The sequence below is a fragment of the Pyxicephalus adspersus genome, chromosome 8 (assembly GCF_032062135.1).
Source record: "Pyxicephalus adspersus chromosome 8, UCB_Pads_2.0, whole genome shotgun sequence".
In the NCBI taxonomy this organism is placed as follows: domain Eukaryota; kingdom Metazoa; phylum Chordata; class Amphibia; order Anura; family Pyxicephalidae; genus Pyxicephalus; species Pyxicephalus adspersus.
In genome coordinates, this window is record NC_092865.1 from 70,585,706 (window position 1) to 70,600,209 (window position 14,504).

Consider the following 14,504-nt stretch of genomic DNA (forward strand, 5'->3'; position numbering starts at 1 on the left):
TAGTTACCTGGTAATGACTTTGCTCCCTTTTTGAAGTTAGGAACCACATTGGCCTTACGCTAATCTATCGGTACCATGCCAGTGACTAAAGAGTCTCTAAAAATTAGAAATAATGGCTTTGAAATAACCAAGCTCAGCTCTTTGAGGACATAATGATTTTGTATGGTAAAAGATTTACTTATTAACCTGCCTTGACTATATTGATATTTTAATATTTTACATTGTTGATGTTAACCTTATGTCTGTAATTATTAAAATTTAAATTTTACCTGTACACAGTTATAGCATATATATATATTTTTAAAGCCCAATTTTCTGGTGTCACACTATATATATTTATCCTAACGGGGTGAATGCCACAATCAATAATAGCTTTACCTTGGTCCCAGGGACCACATATCAATATTTTAATGTTATAATATATTTTAAGGCTACAGTTTCTTTATGTTTCTTGTTTTTCTCCCACAGAATGTAGCAGACATTAAAAAGCTGAAATCTGTTGGCATATGCACCGTGAAAGGCATTCAGATGACCACCAAAAAGACTTTGTGTAACATAAAAGGTCTCTCTGATGCTAAGGTGGACAAGATCAAGGAAGCTGCCAACAAGTTAATAGTGAGTTGCAGTCTGATAATAAAAGTGTTTTTTTATTTCACATAAAAAGAAATGAAAACATGTTACATTTATTACAATATTGTTAAATGTCATAGTAAGGGAAATAGGTGTGGCACTTAATGGCAAAATGTGGACTCTTCACAATAATCCCCTCTTAGTTCAGCTCACTGGCTTATTTGATTCTACAGTCCTGCCTTAAAGTAACTTAAAGTAAAGAGAGACCTTCACCTGATGGCCTAAAAAATAACAAAATATCAATGAGATATGTAATGCTTATCTCAATAAACAAGATAACGTTTTTTTAATTTCTCACCATAATAAATAAAAAAATATATGTGCAATCTCAGAGTACATTCTCTTAAAGTACAGGTCAGTGTTTAAAAAGTGTTTGTGAAATGTGCAAATGATTAGGATTTTAAATTGAATACAACTGAAATCTAAACAATGTTTTCTTCTGTGTTAACACTGAACTCTAAGCAAACCTAAAACTTTCCTTTCTGCCTATTCTTAACTTGCCTTCCAAACAGTTTTTTATTAAACTTTGTTATCAGTTCTCTTTTGCTGGTAATGATAGCACAATAGATAATAAACTCCCTTGTTACTGAGTCTGTGCTGGTCAGGCACATTAAACTACCTACTACTTAAGCTGCGTACACACGTGCAATTTTTGTCGTTGGAAAGGATCTTTCACGATCCTTTCCAACGACAAAGGACTACACGATGCATGAACGGTGCTGCTCTATGGAGAGGGGAGGGGGAGAGCGACGGAACGGCACCCTGCTGCGCGCTCTCCTCTTCCCTTGCATTAGGATCGGTCCTCGTTCATCGTTCGTGGATCCGCCAGGACGGATCCACGGACGATGAATGACGCCGACTGTACACACGCCAGATTCTCGCCCGATATCTGGCTGATGGCGATTATCGGGCGAGAAAAATCTGACGTGTGTACGCAGCTTTATAGTTACAAAAATCATACTATAAAGAGGAATTTGACCTTGTCCCATCTCGGGTTGAAATTAATCAAATCAAAATTTCACATCTTAAACATAGTTGTACTGAGTATTAAGAACTGGCCTGTGTTTTAAACATGATATTCATTAAACTCCTTATCAAATAGTTGTCTCCCAGCTTCCACAGATTTCACTATTGAGCTTTGAAAGTCTGAATTCGAAAAAAAAATTAAAAATAAATCTAGGTGATAAAGTTGTGTAATAAACAATAGTGGCATGTCTAATGATTATATTATATTATATACTTTCTAGGAGCCTGGGTTTCTCACAGCTTTTGACTATAGTATGAAGAGAAAGATGGTGTTTCACATCTCTACAGGAAGCCAGGAACTTGAGTAACTTACTTCTATATATAGATATACCTATAACAAAAGTGTTATAATATGACTGTTATTAAAGCACTTAAAGCACAATAATAGGGTTGCCAAACCTTCTATGTAAAGTAAAAATGTTGTGTTTAGGTCCACTTTAAACATGGATAATTATTTTTTAATTTCTGTGTATGATATACCAATCAACGATGACAGCATTCCTATATCTCTTACCCATTAAACTTGCTTTAGAGGGGTAAGTTTTGAGTTTGCCTTTTCACAGTAACTAACATAGTGAAAACAAGCAGAAAGATTTCCCCTTCACCCGGACAGGCTTATGACCTTGCTCAATATCATGTGTCCTCATGTTTTTTGTCCGGAATCTTTCACATGTATTGTTTGTGCAAAAAAAAAACTTCTTTATAATCATACTTTATTATTTTTATATCAATCTATTGTAAGTCTGTAGATCAAAAGCTTGTTAAGACTAATGTTTAAATGTCAGTATTATTGGAGATAAAGGAGTCTATTTGTAAAGCAATGAATCACATTCAATGAAACATTCCCTGGTAGAGAGTCAATACTGCCATTGAAACACATGGACCTGCAAGATTCTGCACCAGGACATGTTTTAGTGAATGTCAGAGTTACTGCTTTATTATTAGGCCCCAAAATGTTTGTGTACTATATATTATGTTAGTGCTCTATAGGCAAAGAGAAAAAAGAAATTGACAGACAATAATGTTAGTCTGCGCTGTTTATTTCCAGCAAGCTTTTAGGAGGTGGAATTGAAAGTATGGCAATTACAGAGACTTTTGGAGGTAAATATTCTAAATATAGCTGTATTTTAAATTACTACTGCTGCATACATTCACATAATCGTTGGCAAAAGAGTGGCAGTAGATGATCAGAAGTCACCTTAGGAAGCATGTGTTGTGAATATTGTTTTATATATATAAAGTCATAGGTAATAAAGCTAAATATATAGTATATACAGTAGACTCTCGACTATCCGGTCTAATAAAATGCTGTGGCATTGCGGGCGAGCGTCTGCGGTCCTGCTGCATGGCGCAAGTTGAGACGTGCGGGACGCGGCTGACTGCTACCCCCGCCCTGCTACCTGCTTTTCACTTCTCTTGTTGAGTGTGGGATGTCAGCAGAGTGTTGGTCTGTGGAGTACTGTGGAACTCTGTGCTATCCGGCTTTTTTGTTATCCGGCCTGCCCTTCTGCCACATTAGGCCGTATATTCCAGGGTCTACTGTATGTGTCATATATATATATATATATATATATATAAATATATAAAATAGCCTTATGACCCATGACTTCAGTTAACAGCATGTTAGTAGGAAAGAGAAGTACTAGGGAGCAGAAGGGTTCCAAGTTTCAGATTAATGCTAAAAACTAAAAACGTTGACTAAATTAGGATGATTAATGTAACATATGAAATCATTGTAACTCCATGTAGAGAATTAATAAAAAAACAAAAAAGAAAATTTAAAAAAAAATGACATTTATTATTTTCTAACCAATTTTCTTTATTAAGCATTCACAGAAAGATATATGTATATTTATTTCTAAAAAAACATTTACATGCACATATTATTTTTCCTAGAATTCAGAACTGGAAAAACTCAGCTGTCTCATACACTTTGTGGTATGTATGTAATTCTACACTTACAGTTCCTGGGGCATTTTACATAATTAAACATATTCATTCCCTAAAACATAACCCCACATCTGCACTAGTTTAAACCAAAACCTGGCTTAAGTAAAAGTTAAATATTTGGTGTTTTTTTAAATAATTGCGGTTGCATCAAGGTTTTAAATACCCTGTGCTGGGGTTTGACTTCTGCTCCCACAAAATACAGTGGGTCTGTCTCCAGCATTCCACATTCCCCCTGCACAACTTTATAATCAACAGTACTGGTCAGGGTTATGTCACAAAACTACATCAGCGTTCTTGTTTAGAGTATATGAGATTTTGGAAAGTGACAAAAGCTGTAGCATTTTAGTGACCATTTTTCTGTTGTTGACCATTTCTAACTTCACGTTGAAGTACATCATGCTAAATAAAGGTTTAAAGCTGTTGTTTTTTGCTGCTGTTTTGATTTCTTGATATCAAATTATCCTACCAACTGTCTACCTCTTTCTTTTAGTAACAGCACAACTTTCTGGACATAATGGATATTCTGGAGGGAAAGTGATATTTGTAGACACAGAAAACACATTGTATCCTTTTATATAGCAAGGACAATTAACCTTACTAAATGCAGCACATGTGTGATCATGCCATTCCACATGTCATTCCATATGTCACTGATCATAAATATATGTCTGAGTTTTTACCCTGCGTGGTTCACCACTGCCACAATACTTTTATACCTTCTCTGCAAAATTGTGTGATCGCTTGCTGAATATACCACTAAAGTACCACACTAGTTTCCCCTAAGATATTTTTTGGCTGAAGGAGAGACAACATATTTCATCTCCAATTTCCAGCAAATCACTAAATCATATGTGCAGTACAACAGTCATAGCAACACAGTATTATTAGCATCTGAAAATCTTATAATGAAGACTTGAGCAGACATTAGCAGAATATTTTGAGGAAAAAATGAACTTGGAGGTAATGTTTCACTTTAAATTTCTCATCACCAGAGAAATTTACTCCGCAAAATAAACAAATCTCCCTACTGAGATCTTCTAGTGGGCCATTTGGTAATTGTGGTAAGTGATAAGTATCAATGTGCCCCAATAAGAAAAATGTATTCTTTAATTAGCAGGCAGACTTTAGGAGTCATGAAAACATGGACCAATAAGGTACTTTCTCTACCAAGGTGTTCTAGAAAATAGTTCTGCCTTTGGACTTTCAAATATGAACCACAAGGCGTTTTTGCTTAGACAAAAAATAGACAGATTCAAAAGTCCAGGGCAGGTGATCTGGTTGCTCTATGGATCCTGATTTGCAAATGGATATCATAATGAACAGAAATGATCAGATGCAGCACCTAAGGGCACCTAATGACTTTAGTGACTGCATGCTAGTTACTGATCAGTGATCCACTGAATAGCTCTATCTTCACTTTCCCAGAACTAGTATAGGGCATATTACTTAAATCATCCATGAAGGGGTCATTTTTTCAACATCCTGGTATTCCATGCAAGGCTTTTTTAAAACCCAAACAAATAGTTTGGATAACAGTATTTATTTGATTACAGATGCTTTCAAAAAGTTATTACCCTAAAGAACTAAGTTTTTCTTTTAGTTGTTTTGATGTATTCATTCCTAGTTTTGATCATTTGCTTTCTTTTACAAACTCACACTGTCTTTAAATGCAGGCTCTTTTATTAATGGAAACCCAGGCAGTGGAGGTTTCTGTACCTAAGATAATTGAAAACAGAGAAAAAAGCAGGGAAGGGTTTTTGGCAAAATATGTATTGTATTATTGATAATGCTCATAAAATAATACAATACAAAAAACTTTTAGATCTTATACACGCTAAGATCGTAGTTAGAACACACTTAGGCCCTAAAGGCACTATACAGCAATCATCTATTGTTATGCATATTACAATATCGCCAATATATTGATATTAGATGGATAGTTGCTTGTGTAAAGACCGTAGTACCTAATTGTACCTAAAAATATCTAGTTGCCAGGTTCTTATGCTGACCAACTGGCTTCCTAACTTGTAAGTTGCTGACCTGGTTCTGTGACTCAGAAAATGCTGAAACCATTGGGTTAAGTAACTGGCATTTACATAATAAGATCAGCATACATTTTACTTCCCTGATTTACCTCCTTGTTCTATACTTAAACCCCAGTAAATAAAATAATAATAACTTCCTTAAAACAGTTGACTTAAGCCGCCCAGATCGTCTTCGAGATATAGCCGACCGTTTTGGTGTGGATCATGATGCAATGCTGGATAATGTTTTATATGCCCGCGCATACACAAGTGAGAGATATCCTGCAATGTCTGTGATTTTTACATTTATTTCAAATATTATTATTTAGCAAAACTAGTATTTGTGTTAATAAAATAATAATGATTGGAGACTAAAAAAATGGCCTGACGCATTTGCTGTTTAAAATTTTGGCTGGAGCTTCAGCCTTCATGTAATAAATACATCAATCTCAATTAGGTAACTAATTAGGCATACACGCCCACACAAGTAAAAAGCTCAGAAAAGTAAAAAGCTCAGAAAGAGACTTCCCAGCTCACTGGATGACAATTTAAGCACCAGCAGATTGAGAATGTCTGCAAAACAGGTCATGCTATGATATACCATTGCTGCAATGTGTGGTTAGGTTTGATAATTTGTGATATGTTTCCTGGCATTTATCAGTGGTAATTAGTTTATGACACTTTTGCACTTCTTTTTAGACTCTTGTCTGTTTCTTGTAAAATTATTCAATCAAAGCAATGAGATTTTGATCTCAATGTCTTAAAGTTCTTCAAGGCTGGAGAGATCCAGAAAACCTGGAATGGATCCGGTCCAGGATTGAAAACATTTGCTAACAAATAGCTAATGACTTTTAGGAAATCCATTCCAGTTTTGGTGGATTACCCAGCTTCACTGATGAAAGTGTATTCTCCCCAGGCTTGGAGAACTTAAGTAAATCAGAGCCATTGCCCCTGATTCATCAAAGCGCGAGCTTTTTCCGTTGCTGAATAGCGCGACCGCGTACGATTCCGGATCGCTAATACGAATGCGCGACCGATAATCCGATTCTGCTTGATGAATCAGGGGCATTGTGTTCAGTGCCACTTCCTATATTCTCCCCATAATTGCAGTGCACATACCTCCTCCCCGTTTAATGACAGATATGGCTGTATTTAAATTTGTCAAATCAGAGAATCTGCTTCGCTTTTTTTTATTTGTACAAATAAATAAGTTATCTTAATTCACCTATCTTTCTTCACTACTTTTCCTTTTATGTTCTCTTTTCATTCCCCCTCCCCTCCTTCTCCCCCTCCACACTCTGTCAGCCTCCCCCTTATCTTTTCTATATATCACCTTTACCTTTTTCCCTCTTCGCCAGGGTCTCCCACACTGTTTACCTCCTATGACACCCCATTGTTTACTACCACCTCATTGGACTAGCTAAAATTTGCTGCCACATTTATTTTTCCTATCAAATCTAAATTGTTCATGTTAGACGGACAATGATTCGCTTTTTTTTCTTTTCAGGTGAACATCAGATGGAGCTTTTGGATTATGTAGCAGCCAAATTCCATGAAGAAGCTGGTGTTTTTAAACTATTGGTAACTACTGACTGTACCATAATAAATAACTGTTTAAAATCAGATTTAGGATTAGTATACACAACATTTCTACTTTCTAACAAAACAGTAATTAATAAATCAAAATAATTTATACAGATAACAGGAATTTATTCATTTACAACTTCATGTTCAAGATACAGGTAATCCCTGGGTTAAGGACATCCGACATACAGACAACTCCTAGATAGGAACAGACTTCCCTCCTCCCTCAGAACGGGCTTCCCTGCTCCCTGGGGCTTGGAGGGGGGTGGTTTGCATGACTTGTAGAAGAAATCTTTTGCTAAACACAGCTGAGACTGAGCTCTTCTGTAAGCTCTTGAAGCTCTTTAATGACCAAGACAAACTCTGTTTTTGCATATCAAAGCAAAGCTTGCTACAGAAGTTAATAAATGTCTAGGCCCCATAAAGTTTTTTTTTGCTTTGTGATTAAATCACAGTGAGGATTTTATTCAGTAACTGACACCTTGGTGCCTAATAATATGTTGAAACAAACATATGTCCTAATTGCAGTTAAATAAAATAATGTACCTGTTCTGACCTGCATACAAATTCAACTTAAGAACAAACCTACAGTCCCTGTCTCGTATGTAACCCGGGGACAACCTCTACCTCTTTAGGTTAAAAAGCAGAGTGCATGAAAAACCAACCAAATCTACGACAAAGAAAAAAGAAATAAAAAAAAACTGTATCTATAGTAGCTTCACTTGTAGTCAAGTTGTCGTTTAAATATATCCTCAGCTCCTAAGTGTTACTGTGCAGTCCTGTCCAGTGCCCCATATCCTGTTCAGGTCATATTCCTAGTGCATACTCTATTCCTATGAATGGTCCATACGACCACCATGAGTATGGACCATCCACAGCATTTGTACACTCTACATACAGGACCTAGCCAGGAAAAGTAAAGTTGGTAAAGAAAAAATTAAAAGAAAAACTTTGGATCTACACTTGACTAGCAAAATGTTAGAAAAGTTTGGAATTGCAAAATTAACTTGCAAATAATTACAGAAAATGTACGTATGTACAACATATTTTTTTTTATTTAGATAATTGATTCTATCATGGCTCTCTTTCGAGTGGATTTCAGTGGTCGAGGAGAATTGGCTGAGAGGCAGCAAAAACTAGCTCAGATGCTGTCTAGGCTTCAGAAAATCTCAGAAGGTAAGCATACATGTATATTTTTGCAGGTAATCTACTCAACACATTTTTATGGACAGCAAATGTTTTTAAAAGATATAAAGAATATTTATTATCCCCCATTAGTTGTGGCAAAACATTGTGTTGCTTCTCTTAAGATTAGGAATACTAGAGGAAAACATATACCCTGTCCAGGTTTCTGCCTTTACATTGTTCTTAAAGAAATCATTTTTAGAGAATACTGAGGCCTTTGTTACTGCCTGTCTGAAAAAGACTTTTCATGGTTTCAGCATAGTTTCTCCAGATTGAGTTAGTTATGCTAAATGCTATATGCTTTGATTAAGTCGAGGTTTGGAAATTTATCCTAAAAAAGTAAAAAGATAATTAATAATGTTTGCAGTGTACAAAGTGTTTTGTTAGATCTTGATTTCTGTTAGATCTGAAAACTCCATTTCTGTAGTATTTTGGTGATGTGTGAAAACAAAAGCAAAGGTTTTTTAATTGAGATATGTGACAGACTTTTCAAAATTACCAAAATAACCCTTTCATATAAGTCAATATACTTTTTCATATATACAGTTGATGTCATCAAAAAAAAGGACACAAAACGGATTACAAACGTTAAGCGTCCATATCTGAAGCTGTTACTGACCGCAAATGCAAAGCTGACCTGCTGAGTCTTTTAGATAAATGCTTTTATTCACTCTTCTGGAGCAAGGGTATCTATAAGGGCTTCTGATTTTACTCTGACTTTCCTCATATGGATACTTTTGGAATCAGTGCCTCAGAAAGCATGGAAGTTAGTGGGCCAACGTAATATCCACACATGATAACTGAAAGATTCTGGGTGGCCCATTCACATGCTCAAACTGGCTTGCAACAGACTAACTGTGCTCTTTATCCTTAACCCATGAACACAACTTGTCTACAATTACCAAATTCTTCCATTTCTTGCACTCTTTACCATAAAACAAACACTTAAAATGATTTATAAATGGAAAGAACTCCTAAAGTATTCATCATATCAGTCAATCCTTCAAGAAAAAAAAACATGCAGATAATATTTTCAAAATAATAGTTCAGACATGGCAACCCAATATTTATCACTGTACAAGACTCCCTATATTTCCTGTGATAGTGGGATGTGGAATTTTTGTTTTTTGTTTTGAAACAACTAACAAAATGGAATTATGTAACGGAATGATGCCCATATAGTATGTCTATAATCTACAAGCAGACCTGGATGTACTGTTTGATTAGGCAGCCAAGTGGCAAATGACATTTAATATAGATAAATGTAAAGTTATGCACTTGGGGGATAACAACATGCATGCTTCATACTGTCTAGGGGGAATACATTTGGGGGAGTCAGAAATGGAAAAGGATCTGGGGGTTCTGGTAGATCATAGACCTAATACCAGCATGCAATGCCAAGCTGCAATATCTAAAGCTAGTAAAGTACTTTCTTGTATTAAAAGAGATGGAGACATAATCCTGCCCCTGTACAAAGCATTGGTCAGACCACATCTGGAATATGCAGTCCAGTTTTGGGCACCAGTTCACAAAAAGGACATTGTGGAATTGGAGAGAGTGCAGAGAAGGCAACTAAACTAATAAAAGGAATGGGGGAGCTCCGCTATGAGGAGAGATTAGCTGAACTGAATCTATTCTCCCTTGAGAAGAGACGTATAAAGGGGGAATATGATCACCCTGTATAAATAAATAAATAGTCCATATAAAGAACTTCCCAATTATTCACTTTGAGATCATTACAAAGAACAAGGGGGCACTTTTTGCGTCTGGAGGTAAAGAAGTTTAATCTCTGGATACGGAAGGGATTCTTCACTGTAAGGTCGGGAAGGAATTTTGTTTTCCCCTGTTAAAACAAATTGTACCAGGGTTTTTTTTGCCTTCCTCTGTTATATGGGGTTTTATATCTGGGATATGTTTATTTCCCTAGTTGTTGAACTTAAAGGACTTATGTCATTTTTCAACCTAACCTACTATGTAACTGTGTAACATTAAAATGAGTATTTTATTCTCTCTTTTCAGAATATAATGTTGCTGTGTTTATCACTAATCAAATGACTGCTGACCCTGGGGCAACAATGACGTAAGTTATTTGGCATATATAAAAATGGTAAATAATCTGATCTTTTCAAAAGACATACAGCCCCCTCCATACGAAAAACCCAGACTGAGATCATATACCACTTACCATGGGTTTGTCCTTTACTAAAAACATAAAAATATTTATAATAATGAGCTGAATAATACATAAATAAAGAACTGGTCTGGTGTTACAATCACCCCTTACTGCTGCTGCATAAGGAAGCAGCTCTTCTGATTAGCTGGGGTATTTGAAAGCATAGTAATGCATTGCTTGGCATTTGAGTGGTGTGTTGCTATGCTAATGTGGAACCTCTGCCAGTATGCCCCAGTGACACCATGTATTTCTAGTGATCTCCAGTGACCTTGTGTGTTTCCTGTGACCCCGTGTATCTCCATTGACCCCTCATACTTCCAGAAGACATCCAGCGCATCCTCTGTGACCCCATGTACTTCCAGTGACTACAAGTGTCTCCTTGGATCCCTTGTGTGTTCACTAACCCCTAGTGTCACCTATAATCTTTGTAATCCCACTGCCTTCATTGACAGCTGTGACCATAATTTCCCATTCATAATTTAGCATGCAAAATGCTCACATTCAAAAGTGATGATAAAATACCATATGTTTTTATTTGTAGATTGTTAATGAAATATATAAAGATATTTCTATATCTGAAAAGTTCAAAATAGAATATTTGTTGTTTTGCGAGTAAAAAAGGAAACCAGATAATCAAAGAAATATTTGTTTTCAGCACAGATATAACTTATAGGACTGTAAATTGTGTTAGGTACTTCTTAAATTGGTCTTCTGGTAATAAGTAGGTGGGTTTAGATAGCCCCTTCCTGTATATTCTCTAACTTTTATTACAATGTGACTGATTTTGTGCTGTCTTTAGTTAATGTATTATTCTCTCATCTATCCCTAGATATATTAACCCAAATCTAAGTTTAAATGTTTCTTTACTACCTATGTTCTGTCTAGGTTTTTTAGTAATTCACAGCTAAAACCAGCGATTGTTGGTGAACATCTTGTGCCCATTTGAGGTGCCATCCACACTCTCCAACTGTTGTCTTAGGGGAATGTTCTATTAGGGAAGGAAAAAAACTTTTCTCACTCAGTATCAGCAATTGTTGGCACTACTCATGTCATCCCTATCAGAAAACTGTATATATGGGCTCTAAAGTCTGGTCATGGAAAGTGGACAAACAACAAGTGCACAACAAAGGTGTACTTTACTATTACTTTACTATTTTAGAGGGGGAGCTTTGAAAATTGAGGCTCACCTGTACTGATTAATATATATCTAAACACCAAGGATTTTGCATATTTCATATATCACAGGTTAACAGGCCTTCCATATATGTTATGACTGCATTTGATTTAATTTTTGCAGTGTGTCTATATTGTTACCTGGTATTATTTACTGTTGTAGGGTGACAAGAATCAAATATTTTACTGTTCATGTTAAAGAGCAGCTAAGTCACTGTAGGCCTTTGTTAACCCCTTTATTTTTAAAAAATAAGGAGGGCTGATGTGTACTGTGGTCTGCAGTAGTAAAATAGAGCAGCAAATAACACTTCTTGAGATTATAGTTCAGCTGAAGCTCACAGTTATAGTAGATTAACAAATAAAACATTTTTTGGTTTGTTTAAGCTTTCAAGCTGATCCAAAAAAGCCCATTGGAGGTCATATACTTGCACATGCTTCCACAACAAGAATCAGCTTGAGAAAAGGAAGAGGGGAGCTTCGCATTGCTAAAATCTATGACAGGTAATCTCTCAAAGAGCATCAGGTCATTGACTCCTTTGTGACTTTTGTAAAAGATGTTAAATTCTACGAATAGACCTGTGAAGGTTCTCATGCATACAGCTCACAGCTAGTAGTAGTTACTCACATTCAACTGAACTGTAATGTTTAAGATGTTTTCCAGGTTTTCCAATCCACTTCTTCAGTTCCAATGACTGTCAGATGCCACAGGATTTTTATCCACATTGGTAGGACAGTCATCTTAATCCAATTACTGTGGAATGAGTTAAGGAATGTTGATTGCTCAAAAACAGGTGATTGGTGTGAAAGTTACAGCACCACTCTGTTCTAGTTACATTGGGCCTGATTTATTAAAGCTCTCCAAGACTGGAAAAGACGAGTTTACTGGATCACCCAGGTTCTCCAGTCTTGCAGGCCCAGTGTAACTAAAACAGAGTGGGTGGCTGATTAACTGATTCCAATTCACCACCAATTGACACTTTTAGCCATAATAATGAAATGATTCACACTTATGCAATCTTTCTGACATCAGTGTCCTTTCTTGTCCATTGAGGAACATGGGCAGTCTTGCACATTCAGGGTACACTGTACAGGTGAACCAGACATTGGCAAACAAAGAAAAGTGATAGGTCAACCCTTAGAAACCCCTTCTACCACCAGCAGCTCTACTGATGTCCAACTTTACATTTCTAGTTCATATAACACCTACATGACATGTCCCAGCCACCCGAACTCAAAATAGGTTTATCCTAGATCCAGGGTCTTTTCGAATTGTGTTGCCAACTGTTTTTTGTTTGTTTTTTTAAGTTTTTTTTAAAACAGAAACCAATTTATGTTTTATAAAAAACCCTAGGTTATTCTTAAATAGTACCTTGGTTTGTCTTTAAATCAGCATTTTGTTAACTGCTTATTCCCCTGCACAGCAGGATTCAGGTTAGGAGTGAAGGCGGCAATGTAAGGCAAATATGGCTGAACCACATTGCATAGCAAGCTTTCTGGTTTGAAATGAAAACTAGGGGTGACCTCATCAGTATGTAGTTGCTTTTTCATTTTCTAATAAAATGAGAGACCGGTAATGGCAATACCGGCAAACGGTAATGCTTTAACTGCAATGCATAAATGTAAATGACTATTTTTTTTTGTTGGGTAAGACTATTCATCCTTGTCTATTTCAACTGTCAATGTAGCTGCTTTTCTAAACATTTGCTTTAGGTTAACAGATTTCAGTACTGTTTGGTTTGTATGTGTTTACTCAATTTCCTTCATATAATAAAACTTTAATCAATGTTTTTACCTCTTACATCTTATCTTCCTTCACTATTACTGCATCATCTAGCTCAACCAAAGTTAATGGATACATAGTTGATTTTAGGTACATTTCTTTAACAGAGCTTTAACAATATAAATTAATCTTTGTGCATTTTAGATAAATAGGTAACTATCTATGAAGGGTATCTGGGAGTTATTTAGGCACATAGATGATGTTTTATTTTTGCCAAAGCATTTGATCCATATTTAGCTTAAAGTAAAACAAGTGCAGTGCATATTTTAGGTTACATATTGTTTGAATTTTTTGTCCCTACAGCCCAGAGATGCCGGAAAATGAAGCCACATTTGCTATCACATCTGGTGGAATAAATGATGCAAAAGAGTGATAACTGCCAGATTTAGCGGACTTTGTTCAGAAAATATAACGTTTAGAAAACCAAAAAAACTTTTTTTCATACCTTAACCTTAAAGTAGATCTAAACCTCGTCACTAAAATTTCACATAAGCATAAATGTGTTTGTGTAATTTTTAAAATATGTTTTCAATGAATCAAAATGTGCATTTTTAATTCAAATTATATCTGGTGATCCAGCAATAAAGGTGACAAATGTCTGCCAATTGTGCTCTAGCATTTTTACCTTGTCACTGCTATGATTGAGACGATTAGCAGTTTTGTTATTACACAATGCACAGCCATGGCCCACTGTTGTCATTATCAGGAATCCAACGATGTACAGCTGTAAGATGCTTTATGATAGCAGCAGTGAAATAAAAAATGGAATGAAAAAATGAAAACCGTATTCTGCACAGTTCTTTAGAAAACTAAATGTCAACCAGTTATGGTTTAGATCTACTTTGACTTGCAAAACTACATGCATGTGATAAAATAAACGCTTGTTTTAGGATCCTTTGTTTTTAAGTTATTGTTCACTTTAATGTATTTTATTTATGTACTCTAAAAAGAACAATACTAAAAATATATTAAAGATAAA

General features: G+C 35.7%; 1 protein-coding gene across 1 annotated transcript in view; it reads left to right on the top strand.

The window, feature by feature from the left end:
- Window positions 1–14,504, top strand: part of DMC1 (DNA meiotic recombinase 1) — a 24,303-nt gene extending 9,799 nt beyond the window's left edge. The window contains exons 5-15 of the mRNA XM_072421097.1: window positions 469–615; window positions 1,878–1,960; window positions 2,705–2,757; window positions 3,553–3,594; window positions 4,097–4,169; window positions 5,809–5,900; window positions 7,138–7,211; window positions 8,276–8,390; window positions 10,419–10,479; window positions 12,130–12,246; window positions 13,829–14,504. Of these exons, the coding sequence (XP_072277198.1) occupies window positions 469–615; window positions 1,878–1,960; window positions 2,705–2,757; window positions 3,553–3,594; window positions 4,097–4,169; window positions 5,809–5,900; window positions 7,138–7,211; window positions 8,276–8,390; window positions 10,419–10,479; window positions 12,130–12,246; window positions 13,829–13,898 (927 nt within the window). The 3' untranslated portion in view covers window positions 13,899–14,504. The remainder of the gene's footprint in view (window positions 1–468; window positions 616–1,877; window positions 1,961–2,704; window positions 2,758–3,552; window positions 3,595–4,096; window positions 4,170–5,808; window positions 5,901–7,137; window positions 7,212–8,275; window positions 8,391–10,418; window positions 10,480–12,129; window positions 12,247–13,828) is intronic.